The following is a 26,607-nucleotide window of genomic DNA, read 5'->3' as shown; positions in this document are numbered from 1 at the left end:
ATGGCATCCGCTCTGACACCGACGATTAAATATTCCCTTTATTATCCTAGTTAAATACTCTTATATCTACTCTATTAAGGAACCCTACCTTAGTTAGAACTATTTATAGCCCGGATCATAACAGAGATCTCGTACTTACGTAAAGCTAGGAGGGTGTCCTTATACCTTAAGGTCTAGTATCCATCGTACGAGCATCTACTCCTATTGATTCGAAAGGAGTTGTTGTGGTTTACGAGCAATTACTCGTGAAATGCTACCCTGTAGTCGACGGCCAAGGCTTTTTCGATCCACGTTATTTACCGCCGCGGCAGCGCGGATACTAGTATATCGGCGAGTTTGATAGTCGGATATCGCTTGGAGTATTCTAGTCTCTCGATTTAATGCCATTATATCGTATATAGAAATGAATAGGCTGAGTGATAAGGTGTAGTAGGAGACGAGGAGCAGGAGACGCGACTAGAAAACGCGTGGGTCATTACTAGGTTGGGTCATTACATGGTGCCCAGACTTACATGGTATCTCATGCTCTTTTTGAGTTGGTCCTAAATGGCAACCTCGTATTCACCCCATTCATCATAGCTTCAATTGTCACTCTGGACAGATTCGTAACACTGTCGGAACCTCGCGAAATCGACCTTATTTGACACCCCTTGATAACAGTAGCCTCGTCCCCAAACTCACCGGGTTTCTGCCTGTAATGGTGACTGACGGTCCTCTGCCTGTTCCATTGACTTCCAGCAAAGTGCCCCCTGTGCTTGCACACCCAAAATTTAATGCCAAATCTGAGGGATAGACGCCGTATGGAAGAGTTTAAGGGGTAGGAATTAGTCACTTTCAGATAATTCTCTGCTGTTGAGTAACTACCATGAAGCGCCCCGTGATGGTGCCGGACATCCGGGGTTATCTTGTCTGATACATGTCCTTGAGATACTAGTTGCTCTTTTCACGAGCAATCTCTGGTACAGACTATTTTGCACCGTCTTCTCCTTTGCTCCCCTCCCCGAAATCGCTTTCCTATCCTCGCTTGAATCCAATGACATTAACCGAAAACTGCTTTAAGCAGTTTTCGTCCAAATGGCTTCAAGCTCAGGCCCTGAGTAGCCCTCTGCAAGACTCATCGCATAGACCTTCTGGCTTTTCAACCCCCGAAAATGCATGGTCCTTCATGGTAGGCAGTGTATCGTTCCTGTCGTAATCTGTTTAGTTTTCCAATCCGTACCTCGTGCAAAATCCATCTTCGTAATTTTCCTCCCTGATTGACGATTTTGAAAGAAATCTGTTCACAAATAACGCCCCATGATGACCCGCCCAGCCCTAGAAAACGGCACCAGATATGCTGCGGCAGCCTTGCAAGGTCCAATGAGAGGACTTTGAGAATATTATTGACGGCAGAAGCACGGTTGTCGATTGCGGCTTCCCAAAATTCTTCAGCCTGTAACATCGTCCCCTGGTTAATTTTGGACGAAGAATGGGAAACACAGTGCACATCACCGTATCCAAATATGTGCTGGAAACAAAATCGTAGAATGAATAGGAGTCTATGGTGACGAGGCTTCCGTGATGAATGAATCACATGAATGTTTGCTCTAGCTTGGCTCCATAGTTATGAGCCGGTGGTAGATGCCCACGAGACGGTTTGTAAGAAGCGCCAGTAGTAAAAGCTGCAGTTGCTGTGGAACCGTTCACAAAGGGGCTCACAGATGAGAATGATAAGCCAGGCGGAGTGGCGTTGGTGCAATTCATAGGCATAGGTGGAATAATACTGTAGCCTTCATGGCAGTTCAAGTTGTTATTGAGGGTTAGATGGCTCGTTCGGCTCATACTAACATCTTGTGGAGGAAGCGGGGTCATCCACCGATTCTGCTGCTCGAAAGTCGAACTGGTGGCGAAGCCAGCTTGCGATGACAAGTTCTCACTGCTAGGGATCTGTCTGTGGGTGGAAGTGTTCCTTCTCGAAGATGACCCTGAAGGAACGTCTGGGGATTGGGCCTCTGTCATCACCTCTGGGCTTCTTTCAGAGTCAGGGGGGGAGTTTCGGTTCGGCCCTCGTCGCACCTGGCAGGTTGGACATAGTTTGACAAATCGAGATATGAGCTCTTTTGGAACCCTGAACAAGCCTGTCAGTCGTGGAAATGGAAATTTGCTTGACCCGTCGACTTGCCATGAATATGTACGCCTGACATGGGCAGAAGTCTTGTCTCGACCACCATGCTGACACTGCTTATGCGCTTTGGTGAGGATTTTGAATAGCTTCTCACGCACAGCTACAGGTTTCCCTTCATGGCAGATCTTTTTTCGCTTCTACGCAACGTCAGTGGTAACCTCTCTAGTTGACCCACTGGACTTACTTCTGGTAGACTGGGATCGTTGGGCTGGAGTGTGAACATCTTCTTGACCCAAAATCTGCAACCAGTTAGCTCGCTTACTCCGCTGCTGCATCCTACTTTTGGGCAGCATGTTCGAAAGAACAGTTAAAACACACCGGAATTGTGCAGACTCAATGGTCGTTGTTTTCTTGTCTATGAGAACTGACTTGATGTTTGCTGCTCTGCTCGCGTGTATCAAAGCTTTGTCTTGCTTCTTGGGGGAGAGATCATCAACGTATCTGTGCGTTTGAGTTAGTAATTGCCAGTATAGTAGGGTACCTGGAGCCCAAACCTTTTCATCAACTCGTCAAACTCGTGGACATCGGGAAAACCCGGCAAGGGAGGCAATATAGGTTCTGAAAGCTTAGTATCGGCATTCGTAGAATGTTGTTCCTCTGTCATCTCCATGGTCGCCGCTTCATGAGTCGAACAAGGGTGCTGCGCCCCCACGTTTCTCTCCCCCGAGCTGGTGGTAGCGTAGTATGGACGTGAAAGCGGCCGAGACTGAGAAGGAAGAGTGGGTGCTCTCAAATTCTGGTATTGGAGAGCAAGGACTGGTGTGTTAGGCATGTATAGCGGAGATGATGGGGTACTTTGACCTGGCAAGTAGGCGGGTGAATACGACGAACATGGTGAGCCAACAGGCTGGTATTGAACCTGACCATTGCCGTAGAGATAGTTCAGGCCGTCCCCATTGGAATACTGCGAGATGCCGAGGTGCTGGTTTGAAAAGAACAGGTTGTAATCTTGACTAGGATTGCCAGCGTTACGAGCTGCATAGCTAGTCATGGCTAGAATCGCAGAATATAGTCAAAAGCCAGTCAAGTCTCTGTGTTTCCGGATACACACCAGGTAAATGTCCAGAGTCTGAATCTGTCACAGCTGTCACGGAGAAGAAATATGACAAGTTCACCCACGATCGGTGCTGAAAAATGTATCTCACTGATCCTTGCCTCCACTATTGAGTCTGTAGACAATACGTGGTGCTGAGATGGCAGAGCCAGATAGGTACAATTTAGAACCGAAGAGAAAAGAGTCACCAGTAATAGGGAAAGAGAGGAAGTTGAGACAAGTCTTGTCAAGAATCAAATCAGACTTCGAATCCAAAGCGATCGTGGAAAACAGAACTGCAAAGTTGAATTACAGCAAAAGGCAGATTGATATTCAACGTGGAGAACGGTTGTTAAAGGTCGAAGATGGCGGGCTTAGCTCTGGTGAACAGAGACATGCCCTCGTATTGGTCGAGGTTGAGTGGGGAAATGATAAGTCAGGTTGGCAAATAGCACAGGCCTGGATAAGAGGAGTAGTCGAGTTGAGACCGAGTGGAAAGTGGAGAGCGGATTGGGTGTAAGAACAAGGTTCAGGGAGGATCGTGTCCAAAACCACAAGCATCAGGGACGAGGTATAGGAATTAAGAGAGGTGGCTGTACTTGGGCATTCAAGGCTGTAGAAACTTTTGTGGGTCACTCTCGCCTTTCTGAAGTTCCATTTGCCTTCATCTTGCCATACTAGTAGCACGCCCATGATACCTGGGACCCGAGGTCGGCATCGGATCGCGCCGTTTCGGTCGCCTGGATGATTGCTGGAAATCGTACGTATGAATAAGACACTGGCATAACTAAGTTCAGTTAGTCAGATCGAGTGATGACTGCGAACTCAAAGGGCGTATTCCACTTTTGCCCTGGAGTACAAGAGTCTGTAAGGAGAGACCTGGCTTCCAATCGGTGTATCTCCCATGCTGGGGCTACTTTGCTGGAAGGCTCGCGACATAATACCCAGCAGCTTGAACATATCTCCCAGATGGCCAGGGATCGTTCTCATCGTTTCCATTAGGATCATGGATGGCCCTCTGGGCGATCTAACAGGCCCGAAATCAGAGCAATCAGGCGTTGGGTAGCCTGCCACATCTAGATTGCTCTCATTTGCTCGGCTGTGTCCACGGCCAAAGGTTGCAGGGGGGCCTCTGCTCATAGGTAGTTTGCTTGCAAGTCGATGATTCTTAGAGACACGTTGCAAGCAGGGGATAGTGGTTTGTGAGACCTGAAGGCGGGGCGCTTTTAAACGGGATCATAGGCATCCAGAGACAGACCCGAGCGCTGCAGAAGAATGATCCAACTCAACTTGATGCATGGATCTGCGAAATGAGAAGGACCGAGCCTTCCATGGTCCAGAATGTTTGCTTTGCAGACGCACCCATACAAAAATTGTTTGTTGTCGAGGAGGCAGAACGTTCAGTCCGTAACCTCGAAATGGAGGGGGAACGACAAGCCACGCCAGTGCCAAGAGTTATTATATCACGTGATGCTCTAAACTCCTCTTGGTCATCACATGTCGATCCTTCATCCCTGTACTTCTCTTGAGTCTTGGATCCTCGACCTACGTCCCATGCATTCTTCATCCCGGTCATGCGTCAGCCTCCCTCCAGCTTGAGGCAGGGAAATTGACGTACAGATCGACTCCTGAGCACGACTCCCAGATGTTCTACTGTGCTTTTCCTTCTGATATGCATGCACCCAGGCGCCGTCCCGACTGACTACCAGTTGATCATCGTCAACTCCATCCCTACACATCTCCTGCAGAAAGCCCTGCAGAAAGCCCTGCAGAATTTGACTAGCTGGACCTCTCAATTGCCTTCCGACGGGAGGGACTGGAATTTACAAGTCCCATTGAGAGGCGCTTTCTGAGCTCAGAATTACTGCGCAGCTCGCCTGCTGCCTTTAATATTCTGCTGTTTACCTGTCAGGAGCAATGAGATTTCTCGGAACGAACGCACGGTATGTACCTGATAGTTTAGGTGGCTACATCTATGAGAATAGCCTTTGCGCCCGTATCCCTTCAGGTTGTTCAAGAGCATGGACTTCTGGAGGCGTGAGTATTCAAGGCATGCCACGTGGATGGATGTGGACTCACAGCGCTTGACTACCGGCTTTCCAGCCACGAATTTGGGCAACGATTCTCGGTACTACAAGAAAACCCCTTGTACGACGTCTGAACCAACGAAACATGAAGTTCAGGCTCCAGTCGAGCCAACCATCGGTCTTGTCCGCCTGGTACCTTGTCCAGGACCAAGCAGATTGCCACTTTGCTTTATGCACCTGATCATCGTCAATCTGAGACCTCCTCATTTTCGGTTCCCACCGAATTTCTAGATCCTGATCGGTGTCTCTCCAGTCAGCAATCGATCTGTGTCGCTAGGAATCAGGGTGTACCTCGCCCCCTCCATTTTGCACAACCAAACCAGCAGCAGGATTTTCTGTATAGACAAATGCCGGATCCAGCAGCCGTGCAGGATTTGAACAACGAATCGGGGCTTGAGCCGATAAGCACTCTGCTTGCCAGAGAGCGGTACGTTCAACAGTCTCTCCGGAAATACTTTGTTTCACAGCTTGTAAGACACTCTGTTCTCGAGCGCCCAGACTCCTCGCCGTGTACGTCTTTGAGGTTGGCAGGGCTGATACAGAAATCTCATTAGCCAACAGCAAATTCTGCAATTACAGCATTCAGGCTCGTCCCCATCCCCATGCTTCCTTTAATTCAGCCAAGATCTCCAAGATGAAAGCATCTGATCGATGAGCCACGACACACGGAAGTCCTTCTTGAAAAATGGGAGACTTGAATTTCCGTAGTTGACAAGATACGAGCCCATTAGGCACACCTCCTTGGGTGCAACTCTGAGACCATTCTGGCCAATCCATGCCGCACCATATAGCATCATTGCCTCAATCTCATGTGTCCAATTCGGTCCATACATGGCAGAGGTTATGGACTTGGATGCAATGAGGCAAGCCCAAGTGAGACGGATTGGGCTGCTGTGTCATCCGTTTTCAGGCGATGAACTCGACTTTGCTTCTGGCCCAGATATTCATATCCTGGCGCAGATTGCAAGAAGATGCTTAGTATATGGCTCAAGCTGTGTGAGACAATCCTGCAAGTGGTTCGGTGGGAGGTGATGCCTCTGGATACCTTTCGTTGCTGCGGCAGTACGATAGCCATGTTGCTATATCTTCTTTTATGCAGCCCACGAATAGCCTGAAAGTTATGTGTCTGTCGAAATATCGACTGCATCAGAAGGGAGCTAACGTGGGTCATTGCGATTTTAAGATTCCACTGCGAGGGATGGCGCCATCAACGTTGGGCCGGCAAAGGTGGGTACGTGGGCACACCAAAAGAAGCCACAACAGACGCCTCTTGTGATGCACTCCGTACTTCGCATACTTTCACACTTGCATGCATACCGGTATTCAGAAGCGAACGGACCAAAAAGGAGTCCCTGCCAGCGCAAAGGACATCAATGAACTATTTCGTCAGCCATGCCGAACTCCGGTATGGCATGTACTCCTCAACAAGACTTTTTGAGACACTTTACAGGTACCTCCTCATAGTCAGGATCATCGGCCAACCTCGATATGACACCTTTCATACTGCTGTGATCAGTCCCAGCTACGGCGTTTGGATTTTCCTGGGTCTTAAAGGAGGACCACATCAAGTACGTGTACCCTCCCTTGCTCATACAAGTCGCCGCCATTCCTCCACACCCGCCTAGTTAGAAGTCTCACCGACTCCTTTGTTCGAACATTTCTTCGACTGTAGCCACATGCCCAGCTTGACTTTCTACCTCGGGGAAAGCGTCAGCCCCATGCAGCAACAGTTAGTTATGGGACCCTGCTCATGAACATCTGAGACCTCGCAGGGAGCAATGCCCCCCCCTGTGTTACAGAATTTGAGCTTTTGTCAGCCTGACATGCTGTCTTTATTCTTCCATCCCATCATCACAGTCCAGACCATAGTTAAACCTGTCCCTGCCATTCGTGAAATCCATGAACATGTCCCGCACCTTTTGCGACCGCTGCAATATATAACTTTAGCCATGCACCGGAGGGTCAACTTCGATTGTCGAGTCTCGAAAACACACGTCCTGCTCAATCCAACGGGTTCATAAATACCGCCTGGTACATCCCGCCACTACCGCGCTGGCGAGAGGAAATGCCAAAAGATATACCAAAAAGCGTATGCCGTAGTCTTGGCGTTGGCGCCGAACCCGCCGAAGACACAGCTTTTGGTTGAAAACACATACCGTCGCCTAATAGCGACTTCGGCGGTGACCCTGCCGATGAGGCGATTCGAGTCGGTTCGAGAGACAACATGGTCTGGGTAGGCAAAGCATTGCAACTGCCAGGAAGACGGAGAAAGACACCTTTGGCGTCATTGTACCGCCAAATGGACCGCAGCCTTGTGCCTCCTCCATGCCGAAGATGGGGATAGAGATGTGGAGGACATCTCACAGAACGGCTGATGCAACAGTGTATTAACTAGTGACCTATTTCATTCCATTCAAGCTGGAATATCCAATTGTATGGCACCACCGCCCTCGAGCCCTTATCCACACTCTCACACCCTGCCAGAAAATACTGTTCATTAGCGGGGTTGGGTGCGAAAGGCAGCTGCCTTCATTGATGGATGGACATATCATGTGGTCAGTGCCAGGAAGAGCATATTCGCTTGGCCATGATGCAAAAAAGGTCCCACAATCTGATTTTTGATTCTATACTTTGGACGTTCACAATGCAAAGGGAAATCAGGATGTAAGGAAATCTTGACATACAGTCATGACATTTAATGCACTGTCTGTTGATACATATTATACCTCCAAAAAGAGGTGGTTGCTTGATAAAGCCATTTCAAACCTCCCAAGACGACTTGGTCTGGGTATGACGCTATGCATCAGAAAATGATATTTCTATGCCTTGAAAAGAAATGGGTTGTTTTTTGGGCCAATTCATTTAGACCGCTACGGGCAAGAGTTGGACCTTTGAACAGGAGCTCGGAATGGGTCCATAAGCATAGCCATTCAAGTTGAACAGTTGTGGGACACCGTGCCACCAATCACATGCTGCATTCTGATCAGCCACAAACTCGGTCGTGTGGGAGGGGAAGACGTACCTAGCCATCCAGCGGTGCTATAATTGTACTGAAGGCCAGAAGAGTTGAAGAAGAAGCCATCCAAAGGAGTGTCTGCAACGCTGATGGTAGCAGGATTCCATTCTATCGGCGCCAAAAAGTCAATAACATTGGTCAAAAGGTAGACCTCGAGTGGGAGTCCACCAGTTTGGGAGAGACCTTACGCTGATAAGGGCCAGTGGTAATGGCCAGAGGCCAGGGACCTATCTGGTTGTTTTCATAGGTGAAAAGCTGCTGAGTGCCGTTCAGATAGCCCTCCCAGGCGACTGACTTGTTGGAAGAAAGGCCCGCATCACCGAGACCAGCACCAGTGTGGTGTGAGTAAACCCACAGGTTCGTTTTGTTAGAGCCGGTGTCCTTATGATTTCCGTTCACGACCTTCGTGTTGAGGTAGTATCTTGCTGGTGGAGTGATGGTTTGCCGTGTTTCGAGCAGTGGGAAGCCGTTGACGGCGGAATTGGCGCAGAGCAGTAGGGCGGTGGATAGAAGTATGGAGAATTGCATGGTTGCTGTTGGATCTTGATGATAACTATGGTCGTGCTACCTAAGTGGTGGTGGCAGTGCTGTAACACAAAGTAACTAGGTGTAGTTTAAGTTGCCCAGACAGTGAGGTAGAGTCTCTACTGCGGGGATTGAGTGGGTGATACAGCTCCAGGTCAAGCCTCCAAGTGAGGGAAGAGGAACTGCAACGACAGGCAGGAACGATGAGATCTCTTTCTTCGGTCCTTCTATTGTGAGAAGTGACTGTGTCAAAAGAAAAAGGCGAGGCAGGTGCAAGATGTATCTACAGATGGTCACACCTGCCAAGGGCGAGGGACGACGAGTTCTTCTTATGGATTTCTACAATGCACGACACACACACTGACACGGCACGGGTACCTGACGACGAGTGACTATCATATGCAGCTGAGAGGAAAACGAGTGAATTGTCGTACATTTCTCGATGTCAAAGACCTCGATGAGGGGTGGCGAGGTGGGTATCAAGGCGGTGGGTGGATTTGCGGGCGAAGCTCCCAAGACCGACGGCCGCAGCACCCGAAGCTGAGCGAAAAGACCGAGGGAGTCAGGGCACAGACCAATCGAGACCTGGACAGCTGCCGTTGCGGCGACGCAGCCAACGAGTAAAACGTCGACCTGAGAGACACGATTAACTCCCATTCGTGTAGCTGCAGCACAGGCTTTGCTACTGCTGTGCCTGACATGACCTGACCAGACCTGACCGAACCGATGGTCTCCAGCTTTGCACACAGGCACACACCCCGGGTTGCAGCTGACAATATCGGTGGTGTTGGTCCCTGCCACCAGCGACAAGCTCGACGACGTTACTTAGGTAATGCCTGGCATTGGGATCGAGGAGAGAAGGGCACTCGCTCGCCAGGTACCTATGGTAGACAGCTATCGTACGAGTACGTGCCCTACAAGCCACAGCTGCGTCATGATCATCTCCATCTCCACAAGCCGGGCATGCCATGCTTGCTGGCTCATCCTTTAGCCCTTGTGAATCCGCTCAATGTGTGGGGAAGCGATGACCACAGCCTGGATTCCCTTTCAAGATGACCAGATGACTCGCTGCCCGGGTGCTATCAATCCACACCGACGACATCCTCTTTCAACGCCATCTCTCGGGCTAGAAGGAGGAGGGTAGCATCGATCCTAAACTGACAACTACCACCATCACTACCACTAGCAAGCGTTCAGGACTGGCCATCAAACTAGCTTTGCACTGCAGTAGTAGAAAGCGGCCCGTCAAAGGTTTTTCTGTTTCTAAATCGGGACAGTACGTCTCCTTCTGCTGGTAGACTGTTGTGTGGGAGTCGCCACATACAGCACGGGCCCTTCTCTGATACCGCCACCAGAGATAGACGAACTCATGTAACCTACTACATACTATTCATACTCCCGACTATGGGGAGAACCACATCTCATCCCTTGCATTCCCTTCCCTTGACTTTCACGATCTATCGCCCTTCTCAAACATACGGTTCCAATTCCCCCTGAAATGATGAGACCGGCCCACCTCCGAAATCTCCTCGACCTCCTTCGGCGTCATCTTGAACGTAAACACTCGTAGATAGTCGCTCAGCCTCTGCTCCTTGGAGCTGGTCGTGACGGCCACGACGTCCTGCTCAATCACCCACCGCAACAGAATCTCTCCCCGACTGACGGCGTACTTCTTCGCCAGAGACTCAAGCAGCGGATCAAGAGGCCCGCCAGCTCCCTGGGTCATGGGCAGGAGAGGCCCGTACGCCGAGACTTTGATGTCTTTGATGCGGTGGTACGCGAGCAGGTCTCCGTGCTGGAGATATGGGTGGAACTCGATCTGGTTGATTGCAGGCCGCACTTTGGCTGTCTTCAAGATGGCATCCAGGTGTGGTTGGAGGTAGTTGCTGACCCCGATGCTTTTCGCTTTGCCGCTGGCCGCAACTTCTTCCATCTGCGCCCATTTCTGCTGAAGTGCCCTCTCATCGCCCTTGGCCCAGAACGGCTCGTGGATTAGGTACAGGTCGACATAGTCCAGGCCGAGCTTTTTCAGACTCGTGTCGATGGCCCCGGGGATGTCTTCAATGTTGGCGATGACTTTGCTTGTCACGAACAGCTTCTCCCGCGCCACCCCGCTTTCCTTGATCGCTTGGCCGAGCTCTTCTTCCGTGTTGTAGATCTCGGCGCCGTCTAGGTGAGTGTATCCGGTGCTGATGGCTACCTTGGCCGCGTCGATCAGCTTCTGGTCTTTTGGTGAGTTGGCATCTGCCTTGTACCACGCCGTGCCTGTCCCATAACCAATCTAGTGCACCGAGTCAGTTCGAAATTGCTTCGTGTCTTGCAAATGGTCGCTAACAAATGGTATCTTGTTACCGTCCGGGAGTTTTAAATCTGGGATGGTGATTTCCAATTTCGACATGGTTGATAATGGTGTCACAGGTGGCGATGGCCTGAGCGACACAAGTCTATCTTGATTCTTTAGAGCCCTTATTGGAAAGCTAGTGATAAGTGGTCCAGTGTTGGTGCTTGCTTCATTCATAAAAGTAGACAGGAGACCTCCTCTGATGTTTATGTAGCGCTACTCAGGTAGTTCCGAAGGATATTCGGACGGAATCAGCACCTTGTAGAACAAAGGCGGTTCCTGCAGGCGATGCAAAAGGGCGTGGTGATTGGGAGTTGTGCGCTCGCGCATCTCCACTACTACAAAGTAGTGTACCTCGTACAAACAGCCCTCGACAATAATTGACGACGTGCAACTGTCTCCAATCGCGTTTATCACGATTCTCGAGAATGTGGAACTTCAACAATCCCAATAGCCCAGCTCATCGTGCCGGGATCCAGGTAGATCCACTGCTCACGGTCCATAGCGAGCGGGCGGGCCATGGCCGAGAAATACATGCATCCACGAACCGGCCCGACAGTCGACGCTCGTGATAATCGGTGTACGGAAAGTTGGCGCTTTCTGCTCTGCAACCGTCCGCTTGTCAATACCGGCATCATGTCATGCAATCAATGCCCTTGCCGGGAGACCAGGATGCCTCTCCTCGTGCCATTGACCGTGACCCAGGCTTGCGAATTAGCAGCAATTTCTGCCTTGCCCGCTTTTGACGGCGTCGTTCATGGTGAGATTGACGGTTTTGGGTGCTTTGCCTTCTTTCTGTCCTGTTCCAGTTCCATAACCCTTGACACCACTTCTTCGATCATTCAAATCGTATTTGCCAGCCTCGATATTCTGATAAATTCTTTCTGCGACTTGAAGGAAAGCCAGCTCGACTCCTTCGCCGCTTTTGGCGCTGGTCTCGACGTATTTCACAATGTTTTCTCTCCTGCACCAGTCTTCTGCCTCTTCTCGAGTTACCGCACGCTTGCTACCACCATCTAGATCGGTGCTTTGCGCAGCAAGATCGGATTTATTGCCCACCAGGATCACCACAATCCCCTCTTCCGCAATTTGTCTTAGATCGTTCAGCCACGAAGTAACAGATTCAAAGCTACTTCTCCTCGTAATGTCGAAGACCAACAGCGCTCCAGAGGCACCGCGAAAATAGCTCCGTGTGATACTCTTGTATGTTTCTTGACCCGCTGTGTCCCATAACGAAAGCTTCATTTTCTTCTGTTCGCCATTGGGGCTAGCGTTGGAACGACCATTCGGCACGCCGATGCCCAGAGAAGCATTCGCGGGAGGACCGACTGGGACTATTCTGGAGCCGAATTCTACTCCGATGGTAACATCGTGGCTGGTAGAGAAACGTCCCTCGCACAGCCGGACGGTTAAACTAGACTTTCCAGTACCTGCGCCAGCGTTAGAAACAGGCTATTGCCAACAACTCGCAGGGATCAAAACTTGCCTGAATCGCCGATGCACACTAACTTTGCAATGTAGTTCCAAGGCAGAGTTGGTACAGGAGTAATCGTTGGCATGAGAAAGGTTGCGGAAAGATAGGTGGGTGTCCCAAAACTTGCAGACGGACGATGGACAGATAGGCGTTTGCAGTAGCTGCTATCGAGTACTTAGGTAGGCAGGAAGGGAGTAGAGTTTACCGGTTGTATTGGTCAAGTTGAGTTGTCTGGTTTGGGAGGGAATAGGTTGAGAGATGATGATGCTGGCTTGAAACCATCGAGGGAGATGACCAGATCCGTGGACGCGTTACGGGCCTAGAATTGCCATGTACGGAGTACGGAGTACTTCTGCAGGGCTCGGAATTGCTGAGCCAGCAAGTGGCGACAAACGTGTTGGTGCCTCAGGCTCCCGAGGAGAGGCAGCTTTACCGGTTAAGGCGTAACCCCTTCATATTCGGGGCCATGGGGGGTTCACGGGTGCTCGTCAGCCTAGTCCAGTGGGGAGATGTAGCCTCAGGCCCGGGGCGATCGACTTGTGGTTGTGGGCCTGTGGCATACAGGAGTGACCTGCGGACCTTGGCTTGGGGCGCTGGATGGTGGACGGTCCCGGGAATTAAGCATCTCTAGGCTTGATGTCCCTGCCTGGAGACAGTCAGTCGCCTCTATTGGTATGGAGGACGTAGGCCGGTGTCATAAGTGGCAGCCTTGACTGCATGCAGCATCCTCCCAGTCTTCCTTCTCCACCGACCAACCTCTACCCAGTCGACTCACAAGTCACATCTCGTGAACCTCAGCGTCCGATTACAACTCTAGTCCTTTGACTCTACCAACGCATCCATCCTGTCCTACCAGGTCAACATCTTTTGTTTCCATTTCTGACCACTTTCTCATCAATCTACCAGTGTCTCTCATTGCGCTTCCCTGCTCATCGACGCTCGCGCTCAGCTGTCCGACCCCGCCTCAGGCTTATCACTGCACATCGACCCTCAACTGATAGCTCGTGTGGTCACTGCCGGTGGGCAGTATGTTCTCGGAATGCAAGTCTTTCCCTATCACTCAGCTGGCCAGTCTGTCTAACCATCACACAGACGCTTCAAGATTCCTTGCTCAATCTCAATCCCGCATCAGTTTCGCTCCCACTGATGAACGTCGGGGCGGAGATGGACGCGGTCGACGTCCTAACCACACTGGCAGATCAACTACTGCTTCGAGGAACCTGAACCCTAGAATACCGAACCCATACCAGCCCACATCATCACAACTATCGGCCCTACCGTTTGCCTCGAGACTAAATCCGCAACAAGCCCCGTTGTTCTACAGCGCCACTGACGAGTTTCGGGAAGAGAATGACGAGGAGGAACATGAACGGGAGATAGCCGATTACTATGCCCTTCAAAGATCCAGAAGGCAGCTAGGGGCTAGTGGCCTCAAGGAATCCTCCGACGGTGGCCATGGAAGCGGCTCGAGTATCCTTGGCACGAGTAGCCATGAGGACCACCCGCGCGAGACACCCTTCAGGCGACCTGGAGGGATCAAAAGCTCCTGGAATGGCGGGACTACAGACCAAAGGAAAAGGTCCCCGGGCTTAGACGATCTAGCAGAGTCGACCGAGTCCCATCCCGGACCACCCAGTCCGACTTCCTCGAGAGCCCGAATGGTCGATGTTGGATTGGAAGACACCCTTAGGAGTGAATACGACGATGAACCTCCAGAAGATCTGATGGAGAATCCGCCTTCAGTTCAGCAATTGCGCAAAGGCGATCAAGTAGCAGAAGGGTCGTTTGATTCGGACGATTCGGACCAAGAATCAGATCACCGACGATTACTTCGGGATTCCCCAGGCTATCCTGAAGACAACGGCTCGATTCCCGATGGTACATCCCAGCCTCAAGGCCAGCAGCCTCGACACGATGCTTTCTGGGGCCAAGTCTACCTGCTTGCGTTCGCAGCGATGTGTACCACCTGGTTCATGGTATTCCTTCAAACACAATCCCCTAAAAAGAACGCCCCTCTTGGTGACACCATCTACACCACTTTGCATGGATCTTTCTATCTATTAGCGACTTATACCCTTGTAGCGACTTTTGTTTCATTGTTCTGGTTGGCGGCACTTCGATCCTACGTTCGGATACTGGTGTATGCTGCCATTGTGACTGTTCCCGTTATCTTGTACTCGTTTTCGCTCTACCCGTTGATCTCGAGTTACAAAGGCACCAACCATGGCTCAGGTTTTCAAGATACCATTATGAGGTGGAGTTCGCTTGTACCTGCTGTCATGGCTACGCTGTGGATTTTGGCCGTTGTACGTGGTCGACTAGCGATGCAGAAGGCTATATCCATCCTCGAGTTTGCGATTAGGATCCTCGCAGCTAATCCAGCACTCGTCTTGGTGGGATTTGCTATTCTCGGATTCATCATCGCCTTCACTTGGATTTGGCTGTCCATGTTTACCAGAGTTTTCCTTGCAGGACACACCAGTACCCTGTCAGGTATCGGCCGATTCGTGATTGACACTTCCACCTGGTGGCTTGGTGTATATTTCGTCCTCATTTATCTGTGGACCATTGCGATAGCCTTTGGCTTTCAACGCACCGTCACCTCGGCCACAGTTTCTCAATGGTACTTCCACCGCCTTGCAGTTCCAGCGCCAACGTCACAGGCAATTGTGAAGGCCGCACTGCTTCATTCCGCAACCACATTATTCGGAACGATCGCCCTCTCCACAGCGCTGAGCCTCCTGGTCAGATTGCCATTGCTGGTGCTACCTCGACGAATGACCATGTTGGTCGGAGTAGCCATGTACTCATTTATTCCCAGCCCCATTGCTGTCTTGATTAACCCTCTCGCATTAACATATGCGGCCATCCATTCTCAGCCGTTGAGGGTCAGTGCAAGGGGACTCACGCAGATGCACTATCTAGCACCGGGCGACGCAACGACCTCGTTGCATCCGAACACATTTAGTCCACGCCGAGCACGTGATGGATGGTCCGGAGATGCCAGTCCTCTTCTACCATACAGACTTTCCAAGCTGATTCTTCATGCAACGCGATTTATCATGTCACTTGCTCTTGGTTTTGGCGGATGGGTGTCAACAGCACGATCGTTGAAAGTGGAAGGCAATGCTGGAGTTCGTGGCAGTCTTTATGCTTACATTGTTGGGCTAATAGCCGGAGCGATTGGCTGGGGCATTCTGGGAGCAATGGAAGGTGTTCTTGCATGCATAGTAGATGCAGTGGTGGTATGTTGGGGGAGTGAGGTTGGAAGCAGTGGACAGGGTGAGGTTAGATATTGCAGAGAAGCGGGTCATTTGTTCGGCGAGGACGACGATACAGCCGCCGGATGTGTCAGTCTAGCTTGACGTAAAATAGCAATCCTAGATCACTGGGTTCTAAAACATACCTAGGTATGTCAGATGGCTGACAACCGTGAATGGCAGCAGGACGGAGTACTACAGTACAATGCACTCCAAAAAGACATGGGTACAAAGGGGTGATGTTCTGCCCGCATGGAAGCATGGGTTTTCACGTGCCCTCCCTATTGCGCCTTTAAATGTAGTTCTGTAGCCCCTTTCGTCTGCAGTCCGCAGTCTGCACGTTTATTCCGCCAAGGTGGTCTCTTCGACACGTCTCCTCTTAACCACCCTACGCAAGCCCGTCCTTGACCACTTAATCCAACTTTCATCACCCTTCGACTTTTCTTTCCAGGGACCCTTTGGTCATTTATTGTGTTTTCTTCTACCCTCATATTCATATTCATCTTTATTTCTTTCCTTGGCCCCAATGGCCACCAACTAGACTTTCATTAAGACTTCTCCGCTTTCCCGTGCCCCTACAACCACCCTGGCGTGAACTATTCCTCCGCCCCCAAAAATAGTCGCAGACAACCTCCCTGTGTCCCCAAGACTCCTTGATCCCGTCTTCACTGGCTCTGACGAAGACCACCTCCCTCCAATTCTAATACCTCATCATGACTACAACCAACGGCGGTTATGCGACTGGTGCCGACAGAGACGAAGCTGAACTGCGCCGGAGAAATATCACAACTTACGAGAACGCAAATGGAGCACATGTATACAAGGTCGAGGCCGAAGACAAGAAAAAGCTTCAAAAGGTCAGCCCTTCCCCGAACAGGAGACGGCCAACGTCTAACGAGTATTCCAGCCCGCACCTGGCCTACTGGCCATTCTTGATGAATGGGAGTTCTTGATTGCGCCCGTTGTCTTCACGCTGCTTGCCTTGGGCACGAGGCTATGGAAGATTGGCCTCTCCCCTATTGTGACATGGGATGAAGCTCAGTACGTGTCCAGAGCCCTATGATGATGCTGTTATTAACATGTGCATAGTTTTGGAAAGTTTGGCTCCCATTACCTCAAGCGAGAATTCTACTTCGATGTCCACCCACCCCTGGGAAAGATGCTGGTCGGGTTGTCAGGCTATCTTGCCGGCTACAATGGCTCTTTTGAATTCAAGTCCGGCGAGACATACCCTCCAGAACTCAACTATACTTTTATGCGAATCTTCAACGCCCTCTTCGGCGTCGTTACTGTGCCCCTCGCCTACTTCACCGCGAAAGAGTTGAATTTCAGTCGTGCCACTGTCTGGCTTGTCACACTCATGGTGCTGTGCGAGAACTCGTATGCGACCATCTCCCGATTCATCCTCCTCGATTCCATGCTCCTTTGCTTTACCTTCACCACTGTGGCGTGCTGGGCGAAATTCCATCGACTGCAGAACCAGAGCTTTTCTGCCGAATGGTTCATCTGGCTCATTCTGAGCGGCCTGAGCATTGGGTGTGTCTGCAGTGTCAAATGGGTCGGATTCTTCGTTACGGCCTTGTTTGGTCTCTACACTGTGGAAGACCTCTGGAATAAATTTGGCGATCTCAAGATGCCCAAAGTCGAATTGGCGAGTCATGTCGTCGCTCGGGTGGTCGGCCTCATCGTCATTCCGGCCATCGTCTACATGTTCTCCTTCTATATCCATTTCTTGATTCTGGAAAATTCCGGCCCTGGCGATGCTCAAATGTCGTCTTTGTTCCAAGCTAACCTACGGGGTACGGAAGTTGGGAAGGATTCTCCTCTGGAACTTGCATTGGGCTCAAAGGTCACGATCAAAAATATGGGATACGGTGGTGGGCTGCTACACTCTCACATGCAAACCTATCCCGAGGGCAGTGGACAGCAGCAAGTCACATGTTACCACCACAAAGACGCCAACAACGACTGGTTCTTCTATCCCAACCGGAGCCAGCCTCTATATGACCCTGAAGCGCCTCTGAGCTTTGTCGCTGACAAACAAGTTATTCGTCTGGTTCACGCGCAAACTGGTCGTAATCTTCATTCGCACAGCGTTGCGGCACCAGTGACTAAGGCTGATTGGGAAGTTTCATGCTACGGCAACACAACCATTGGCGACGAGAAGGATCACTGGCAGGTTGAGGTTGTCAGCGATGCTGCTTCTTCAGACCGTTCCCGCATTCGGACTTTGACTACGGCATTCAGACTGAAGCACGTAGAGCTTGGATGCTATCTTCGCGCCGGAACGGTCAACCTTCCACAGTGGGGCTTCAAGCAAATCGAGACGACCTGCGTCAAGAAACCTAGTCCTCGCGACGTTTATACACATTGGAATGTCGAGTCTCATATCAACGAGCGATGTAAGTGCATTCTCACGCGGTAATTCTATGCGGGTGACTAATCTCCTCTAGTACCTCCTGGTGAGGCCAAGAATTACCGATCCCCCTTCTTCAAGGACTTTATTCATCTGAACGTGGCAATGATGACCTCGAACAACGCCTTGGTGCCGGATCCAGATAAACAGGATGATCTGGCATCCAAGTTCTGGCAATGGCCTATTCTTCATGTAGGCCTTCGCATGTGCTCGTGGGAGGACCACATCACCAAGTACTTCTTGCTGGGAAATCCCCTTGTATACTGGGGCTCTACCGCATCAATTCCCATCCTTGGCTTGATTGTGCTCTGGCATTTGGTACGTTGGCAACGAGGCTACAACGAGCTGAGCCAAAAGGACATTGACCAAATCCACTATGCGGGACTTTACCCGGCGATCGGGTGGGTGTTCCACTACCTACCTTTCCTGATCATGGGACGTGTGACGTATGTGCACCATTACTACCCAGCACTCTACTTTGCAATTTTGGTTGCAGGGTTCTGCGTCGACTGGACCTCACAAAGATTGAACAACAAGATTCGGTGGGGAGTCTATTTTGTTCTGTATGCCGCCACAATCGGACTGTTCGTGCTGTTCAGTCCTATTGTGTTTGGCATGCAAGGCAGCAACCGGAACTACGCCTATCTGAGATGGTTTAGCCGATGGAGAATCTCAGACGCCTGACCACCCCGCAACAAAACTTCGAAATACTTGATCTGTTTATCGTAAGCAGGGGAAGCCGAGGTATTTTTGAAAGGCCTCTGAAGAAGTGAAAGGTGATGGAGTTAGATCCGGGGAACGAAAAGAATTGCGACAATCTTTCGACTCTTTTGTAAAACCAAAAAATGCATGGGAATGCTAGCTATGTTACCCAAGTCAATGCTGGGAAGGTAGTAAATGACCGAGGCTAATATCAATGACGATGATTTGCAGAAGTACTCGCAATATAGCAGTCTCACATAGAATCGGCGTACTTGTACGATGTCCCTTGTACGACGTGACCGTCCTCGGAAAGCTAGACGAGGCTATGCCAAGGCCATACTCGATTGTGCTAGAGCGGATTAGGCCTAGACTGTCCTCCCTTGTGCAGTCGAGGCTTCCGAAGATGACTTGAGTTGTCCATTCGTGCGTGCCCGCCTCTTTCACTGGTCCCTGGTCATTGCGCTGAACCCTGCGATCGCCCGCGGGGAGAAGTTCGCCTTCACACGCTCGAGTGCTACTCGTCTTTTCATTTCCTCAACCCTCACTCCTGCCATCTTGCTTGACTCGAGCTGTGTCTTCATATCCCAGCCTCAAACCAACTTTCCCAAAATGTATATGTCGGTATAGCTGAGCCTCAACTATCGCTCTTAAACCTCTCCTTCGCACCCCACCTCACCCACACGTGCTAGCTCCATGGATCCTCAAGATCCCTCCTCCGCCGACCAACTTGCCAGCGACTACCCGGACGACTCCAACCTTGATGTAGGTGCTGATGGCAGGGTCGAAATGGACCAAGAAGAGATAGACGCCATAATTCGAAACAAAAGAAAAGTCCGAGATCCAAAAGCATGCTACGCTTGTCACCGCCGGAAAGTCAAATGTGACCGCAACTTGCCCTGCGATTCCTGTGTCAAACGAGATCACCCCGAGCTCTGTTCCTATGAAAGACCGACCAAGAAACGCCGCATCGCTCTCAATGGCACTGCCAATCAGACTGAAGCCGCCATCTCTGATAATCCTGGCCCTTCTCTACAGACTGGACCCAATGTCTCGGTCCCTCGCGAGCATTGGGAGCGTATCAATAGAGAACTACAACAGCTCCGTGCAACTGCCAAAATCTCACGCTTATCTCAAGGACAGCCACAGTTGGAAGCTGAATCAGAAGAAGGCGCTATCAGCGGGCCACAAAGTCGTGATGAGGCTGATCGAGAAGGGATTCATGCTCCCAGCAATCAAATGGGACTTATCCATCTAGGTTCAAGATCTATCCTCGCTTATATGATGGGTCTCGGAAGGTCAAAGACTACACAGAATACCGCGCGTTCTCTACTCGAAGAGAACATCTTACCCAAACTCGGCCTAGATAATGAGAGTGCTACTTACCCATTTGTCGATTTGTGGAGCACGGAATCCAGCATGCAGGACGTCAATGGTCTTTGCAAAGCCGTTCCAGATGATGATCTGTGTAATGAGTGCGTTGATCTCTCGGATCCGTGATTGACTCTACTGACCAATTTAGGTTTTTTATTGCGTATCGAGACGTGGCGTGTACCATCTATCCCGTCGTTCCTGACACAGAAAAATTTAGAGAGACTTTGTTTCTCATGCTCTCCAATCGCTCTCGGCATCTCCGCGATGGTCTTGAAATTGATCCCACCAAACCATATGGAGTAACTTTACCATGGCTCTCGCTTGTTTTCGCCGTGTTTGCCTCTGGAGCTCAGTCATCCGACAGGCCTGCAAAAGAGAGGGAATTGACCTCGCAGGTGTACAGTATGTTCCGATGTCGTATTGATGTTGACCCTCAACTGACCCATCTCAGTATGCTGTTCATACCAAGCACTAAGAATGTCCAACTTTCTGACTCATCCATGCCTGGAAACAATAGAGGCATCATTAATTATTGGGAACGTGCTTTCGTACAATATGAATCCCGGTGTGGCCTACATTTTCCTCGGAATGACTCTACGCATGGCATTTTCGATAGGTCTCCAGATAAATTCACAAATTCATGGTCATAATGAGCAATGGGTTCGACGTCGCGTTTGGTGGGCGCTAGCTTGGCAAGATTCACATTTCGCTGTGAGTTATGACCGGCCCACGTCAAGCGTATTGTGCATTCCCGACATACCATACGGAAAATTCAGTTCGCCCGGCGATCGAAGTTACGCTGAGAGCATGTTTGCCATTATCAGACTCACGCAAGAAATTATTCGCGAAAGACTTCTTCATCCTCGATCATACATGACTTGGGAGACAATCCGCAGGTACACGGATGAGATCGCCGCGATCTATACTCAAGCGGCAATCCATCTCCGAGAAAGGAGCCATTGCCATCAGATGACTCAGCACCTTGAGCGATTGGCCCTAAAGCTCCACAGTTCATATATCACGAGTGAATTGTGTCGGCCAGCGTTGAAAGAAGGGCCATCTCCCCCGGCAGATGGGCAAGCATCGACTGCCACCCCTGTTCAATCACCTTCCGACAGTCGTCGAAAGGCTTCACAGGGATCGGCTCAGTCGCCCTCGTCTTCTTCCGATGCGGGCACACGAGCACAGTTTCGACGTGAATGCATCAAGAATCTCGAGGAAACAGTTGCTGCTTATGTTGAACTTCACTCTCTCAGCAAGTTTGCTGCAAGGTCCTGGATTGGGATCCAGCGCTCGATCTCGGCCGCGTTCCTTTTGGGTACACTCCCTGAAACGAATCAAGAGCCACGAATAATTTCTCTGCTCCGTGATCTAGAGAAAGTGATTGCTCAACGTACGATGGAAGACCCTACCTTTGAAGGAACCCAAGCGAATGAAGCACTGGGAAGCCCAGCACAACATCGCCTTTCCCAACCAACCTTGGCGGAATCGCCTCACTGGGCGCGCAGTATGGCCAAGTCGCTGAACGCTTTGGGAAAACTAAATGCAGCATTGATTGGTGGAAAGCTTGGTGGGATGGCTCAGGGCGCGTACGTCGGAAATCCAAGTTCACAGTCTACATCTGCAGGTGGCCCTAATATGTACGCGAACATGAGGACCAATCCGAATGCAACGCAAGGTTCTCCGTCACAATACCCACTGGTCACAACCCTCAAACAAGAACCATACTCACCCGGCATGGGAAGCAATGCCATCCTCAGCACGGGCGTGGGCCTTCCCGTTGGTGGTGTAGGGATGGGTCCAATTACACCGGACAGCACCAGCTCCTCGGCGGACTGGAACTATGGCAATCTGCACGAACGCGCTGCTGAATACGTACAGGCACCACTCTGGGGCGATAATACCCTTGGGGGGTATGTTAACTAATTTTCTTTAACAACCCAGGTTTATAATGAGATGATTAGAGTTTGGGATTTCATGATGCGATGTATACGTCCCGGATAGGACCTGCTTTATACTGCCATGTGCACACTCAGCAACGTTACCTATGCTTTGTTGATATTTTTTTTATGTGGCATGACATGAGAATGGGGATGAGGCTCCATACTGGGCTTTGAGAAGAGGGGAAATAATGGTTCCCCTTGTTGATGGGATGGGGAGCTAGAACTGCCTCTGTATCTCGATATATATCTAGGTACATTACGCGAGCTCCTTAATCCTTCGACGAAGTGACAGGGTCTGAGCACAATCTTCTCGTTTGCTACATATACCCCTCAATTTGATAACTCCTTGTTCAGTTATGTATAGTCCAGATATCTGGACATTGTCCGTACAGAATTAGGTCTTTAAGAAAGATCATTAACACCACGCCTTCATGGTCAGAGGGCGGACAGGAGTCCTGATACGAAACCCCGATTTTCACCTGTGACTTTGTCTGACGTCTTCTTCTGACTGCTTCAGGATTCGCTGGATGAGAGCCACAGCCCGCTTGCGACTGTTCAAAAGTGCAATACGTCCTCTTCCAGAATTCTATGGGTTGGGTTCTGACGAATGCCTCCGCTGGGAATCGGAATGCAAGTTCTATCCCAACACATCTGTAGACTCGTACCTATACAATGAAATGGGCTTTGTTGGGGAATACGACACAGGTCTTGACAGGGCTGGACAAAGTCAGAGGGCATGTATTGATATTGGTATATAGTGAACGAATTATTTGAGGGAAGGACCTGGTCATAAATGCACGCTCAGCTCACGCCTTCCGGGAGCAGTGTACTTGTCTTCATCTCGCGCGGCGACGTTGTCCTCCATCGTCGTGAAGCCTGTGTATCCACCCTCGATGACACGCTGCACAGCTTGGTACCACGCCTTCAAGCCACCGAAGTAGAACCGGATCGCGTACTTCTTACCCGGTACATTCTGTCCGAAAATCCACGATGCGGTTTCTTTGAACAAACTTCCTTCGGCCGCTTGTTCGCACTCCTGGGTCCAGGCGCGCTCCGCCCCCGGAAGCGCCTCGATTACTTTCGTATCATAGCCGCCGCCGCTATGCAGGCCCCGGAGCCTCTCTGCACGGTCAATCAGCCGGCTGATGAGGTCGACGTGTGCTTCTATCGCGGGTGGGAGGTTGGAGAACGGTCCTTGCGGGCCTGTGATCATAAGGAGGTTGGGGAAGTTAGACACTGCGACCCCAAGGTAGCTGGTCGGTCCAACAGGGTCCCATTGCTCTTTCAATGTTATCCCGTTGCGCCCTCGAATGCGGACGCGGTTGTAGTTCCCCTCTATCGCGTCGAAGCCGGTCGCGAATACGATGACATCCAATTCGTGGAGTCCCGTGCTGGTCTGAATGCCGTCAGGAGTGATCGAGATGATAGGATCCTCTGTGAGGAGGACGACATCGACGTTTGGTCTGTTGAACTGCTCAAAGTAGCCGCCGTCGCAAAGTGGCCGGCGGGCATAATAGTCGTGGGGGCTCAGCTTCCTGGCCTTTTCGGGGTCTTTGACAGTCTCCCTTATCTTCTTTCGGATGAAGGCGCAAGCTGCTTCGTTGCCCTCCTTGTTCGTAGCCAGGTCGGAGAATCCGCCGAAGAAGAATCGAAACCCGTTCCCTTGCTTCCAAAGGTCTTCGAATATTTCTTCTCGTCGTTCGGGGGATTTGACGGCATCAAATGGAACGGTCGATTCAACGAAACCAAACCCAACGGCGGAGTTCTTCACCTGATCGAAAATCTGATCGTAATTTTGATTGACCCATTTCCTGTACTCTGGGTCAACTGGACGGTCGCCGCTCGGGACAGTGTATTGAGGGTGCCGTTGGAAACACGTTAGGGACTTGACGTCTTTAGCAATATCAGTTATAACTTGTACTCCAGTGGAGCCACAGCCTATAACGCCGACACGTTTATTCTTGAGATCCAAGTCCTTAGGCCATGCTGCCGTGTGACACAGCTCCCCATTGAAAGAACTGATGCCAGGGATATCAGGGTAATTAGCCTTTGAGAGTAGGCCAAGGGCTGTAATGAGATATCGCACGCTGCATGTCTCTCCGCCACTAAGTTTGATGTCCCATCGATTGGTCGTGCTATTCCAATCTGCAGAAAGCAGCTCGGTTTCAAACTGCATGTGTTTTCGAAGATCGTGCTTCTTGACGACGTGCTCCAGATATGCCAAGACATCGGCCTGCTTGACGTAGTGGTGCGTCCAAGGATAAGTCTGCAGGTCTTCTTTGTCCCATGAATAGCGATAGACATAGCTCTCGGTATCACTCATGGCACCTGGATAACGATTCCAGTACCAGGTGCCGCCTGGACCACTGGCCATGTCGATCACCCTCACAGAGAGATTCAGCTGTAGTAGGCGATAAAGCTGGTATATTCCACCATAGCCTGCCCCAACGACAAGGGCATCAATCTGCGTTGGAGCCATCATGGAGTTGAAGGGGGGGGGGGGGGGTTCGATTTGCGAATGGTCAGGAAAGGCAAGAAGCCGAGAACAAGTGCGCTCACATCGAGAAGATAAATGGTTCAGTCATGTCTGTAGTGCACTGAGTATCCCTAGCCTACCGTGCTTGATCATCTTGGTGACTCGGCCTCCATGGGATTTGATTTCCGATCGTGTGTGGAAGCAAACCCCGTCAAAGTCTCAGCCAACCACACATTTAGGATCGCGGGGTTGCAAGTGGCGACCTCGGAACCCTAGGTCCACAACCAAAGCCTGTTCATACCATACTCTTCTCGAACGCTGCGCTGCTTTGTCTGAAGACATGGCGTGGCGACAGAGAATCAGAAATGTGATGGAGCCATATGAGCGGTTAGCTTGCTCGGAGAGTTTTTGCCGGAGAAGTCCTGGGGAACACGAGTCTATGACCGCACTCCGCTTAGATAAATTTGGTCTGACAGCGATTTTCGAAATGGTCCCACACATCTACACTCAGCATAAATTAGGATTTCGACCGTACTCTCTTGGTCAGACCAGGTATATATTTCCCGGGTATTGGATTAATACAGGAATTTCTTGCTCGCTAAGTATACCGTCTCTAGATAGGCTACGCAACGGGTCGAGTAAACCCTACCCAAAACCGCTAACCCGCAATGTCGGGGCGGATTCGGTTAACATCTTTAGAACCTAGGGGCTAGGGCCTAGCGAGCGGTACTCCTTTCTTCTTTCCGGGCCCGAAACCCTCACAGGTACCCTGAATAAGAGTCCTGATACTGAGAACTTAGTTAATTTGGAAAAGTTCTTAAAAGGCTCTTAAAGATTCCAAAAATAGTAGTTTTAATATAAATATAAAACTAATAATTCCCAGCTGAGGTCATTCCATCTATATCAGCCTGTGGAAGCGGTTTCTGCGCAACATGTGAGACCCGCCATGATTCCGTCTGTCTGAACCTTGGGGGGTGCTGAGCTGATGGCTCGGGATAGTACCCCGGACGGAGCACCGTGGACGGGATTAGGCTATGTTATCTCTTGTTAGGCAATTGAGGAGATCCCACATTCGCTATCCATGTTCTCATGTAGATTGTAAGCAGCGCTTATGCATGGTCTTAATCGCATGGTGTTCTCTATCGTAGGTGCCATGGAGCAGCAGAGCTATCTATCTGTGATTTTAGGGCTTTGGCAGTTACCTACATTCGTTTACGGCTGGTTGCCCTATTTTAATGTAGGGGACAAGTTTCGCCGCCATATCCATATAATTATAGACCCACGTAACCCTAGATGCCTAGATCTTGATGTTGAAGGGTTTTAAGGGCTCAGCGATGATTAGCACCTAGGAGGCCTTCCTAGGGCTCAACTGCACTGCACCAAAGGAAATTACAATTGCCTCTACTCTTATACGTAACGGCTCCTGTTCTCTTCTCTATCTATCGTTGACTGCTCGTTGATCTAGAATAGTCGAATAGGCAATCAGTGGAGTAAATGAGTGAAATATCTGAGGTTACTTGTCAGGTGTCCGTTAGGTGTCTATTAGTTGCCAGCTATTATGTACTCTAGACTGCGGCGTAGTAGCTATCTATTAGTGTAATACCATATATCGAAGGTATCGGCAGCAATACCTGATTCCTACGCAACACCAATAGAGATGATGAAGAGGGTGCTAGAGGAGAAGCTTCCTGAGGACGAAAAAGTTACATCATTACTGGCTTCCTGCCTAGACCTGAGTTAAGGAGGTACTCGGGCCTTCACATCATCACTCCTAAAGCGTGCTCGAGGCTTTGGAGGCA

At 50.5% G+C, this 26,607-nt stretch overlaps 8 protein-coding genes across 8 annotated transcripts; 3 read left to right on the top strand and 5 right to left on the bottom strand.

Moving 5' to 3' along the window:
• Positions 1-1,569: 1,569 nt before the first annotated feature.
• On the bottom strand, positions 1,570-3,155 carry A1O9_01852 (uncharacterized protein; the record flags this gene model as incomplete). Its single annotated transcript, XM_013411010.1, has 4 exons — positions 1,570-2,301; positions 2,349-2,403; positions 2,483-2,605; positions 2,659-3,155. 4 exons carry the CDS (start codon positions 3,153-3,155, stop codon positions 1,570-1,572), a joined length of 1,407 nt encoding a protein of 468 aa, XP_013266464.1.
• A 4,991-nt stretch (positions 3,156-8,146) lies between these two features.
• On the bottom strand, positions 8,147-8,828 carry A1O9_01851 (uncharacterized protein; the record flags this gene model as incomplete). Its single annotated transcript, XM_013411009.1, has 3 exons — positions 8,147-8,256; positions 8,307-8,408; positions 8,489-8,828. 3 exons carry the CDS (start codon positions 8,826-8,828, stop codon positions 8,147-8,149), a joined length of 552 nt encoding a protein of 183 aa, XP_013266463.1.
• Positions 8,829-10,275: 1,447 nt separating this feature from the next.
• Positions 10,276-11,223, bottom strand: A1O9_01850 (alcohol dehydrogenase; the record flags this gene model as incomplete). The annotated part of the gene is made up of 2 exons (XM_013411008.1): positions 10,276-11,106; positions 11,161-11,223. 2 exons carry the CDS (start codon positions 11,221-11,223, stop codon positions 10,276-10,278), a joined length of 894 nt encoding a protein of 297 aa, XP_013266462.1.
• Positions 11,224-11,880: 657 nt separating this feature from the next.
• On the bottom strand, positions 11,881-12,725 carry A1O9_01849 (uncharacterized protein; the record flags this gene model as incomplete). The annotated part of the gene is made up of 2 exons (XM_013411007.1): positions 11,881-12,580; positions 12,676-12,725. The coding sequence occupies 2 exons, from the start codon at positions 12,723-12,725 to the stop codon at positions 11,881-11,883; spliced, it is 750 nt and encodes a 249-aa protein (XP_013266461.1).
• A 943-nt stretch (positions 12,726-13,668) lies between these two features.
• A1O9_01848 (uncharacterized protein) lies at positions 13,669-16,005 on the top strand (the record flags this gene model as incomplete). The annotated part of the gene is made up of 1 exon (XM_013411006.1): positions 13,669-16,005. The coding sequence occupies one exon, from the start codon at positions 13,669-13,671 to the stop codon at positions 16,003-16,005; it is 2,337 nt and encodes a 778-aa protein (XP_013266460.1).
• A 608-nt stretch (positions 16,006-16,613) lies between these two features.
• Positions 16,614-19,000, top strand: A1O9_01847 (dolichyl-phosphate-mannose-protein mannosyltransferase; the record flags this gene model as incomplete). Its single annotated transcript, XM_013411005.1, has 4 exons — positions 16,614-16,757; positions 16,808-16,941; positions 16,990-18,302; positions 18,354-19,000. 4 exons carry the CDS (start codon positions 16,614-16,616, stop codon positions 18,998-19,000), a joined length of 2,238 nt encoding a protein of 745 aa, XP_013266459.1.
• Positions 19,001-19,711: 711 nt separating this feature from the next.
• On the top strand, positions 19,712-22,315 carry A1O9_01846 (uncharacterized protein; the record flags this gene model as incomplete). Its single annotated transcript, XM_013411004.1, has 3 exons — positions 19,712-20,490; positions 20,538-20,791; positions 20,841-22,315. 3 exons carry the CDS (start codon positions 19,712-19,714, stop codon positions 22,313-22,315), a joined length of 2,508 nt encoding a protein of 835 aa, XP_013266458.1.
• Positions 22,316-23,119: 804 nt separating this feature from the next.
• A1O9_01845 (cyclohexanone monooxygenase) lies at positions 23,120-24,811 on the bottom strand (the record flags this gene model as incomplete). The annotated part of the gene is made up of 1 exon (XM_013411003.1): positions 23,120-24,811. One exon carries the CDS (start codon positions 24,809-24,811, stop codon positions 23,120-23,122), a length of 1,692 nt encoding a protein of 563 aa, XP_013266457.1.
• Positions 24,812-26,607: the final 1,796 nt, after the last annotated feature.

This window comes from Exophiala aquamarina (genome assembly GCF_000709125.1).
Source record: "Exophiala aquamarina CBS 119918 chromosome Unknown aczIA-supercont1.1, whole genome shotgun sequence".
In the NCBI taxonomy this organism is placed as follows: domain Eukaryota; kingdom Fungi; phylum Ascomycota; class Eurotiomycetes; order Chaetothyriales; family Herpotrichiellaceae; genus Exophiala; species Exophiala aquamarina.
Note: the sequence above shows the minus strand (reverse complement) of the source record. Positions and strands in the feature narration are given on the sequence as shown.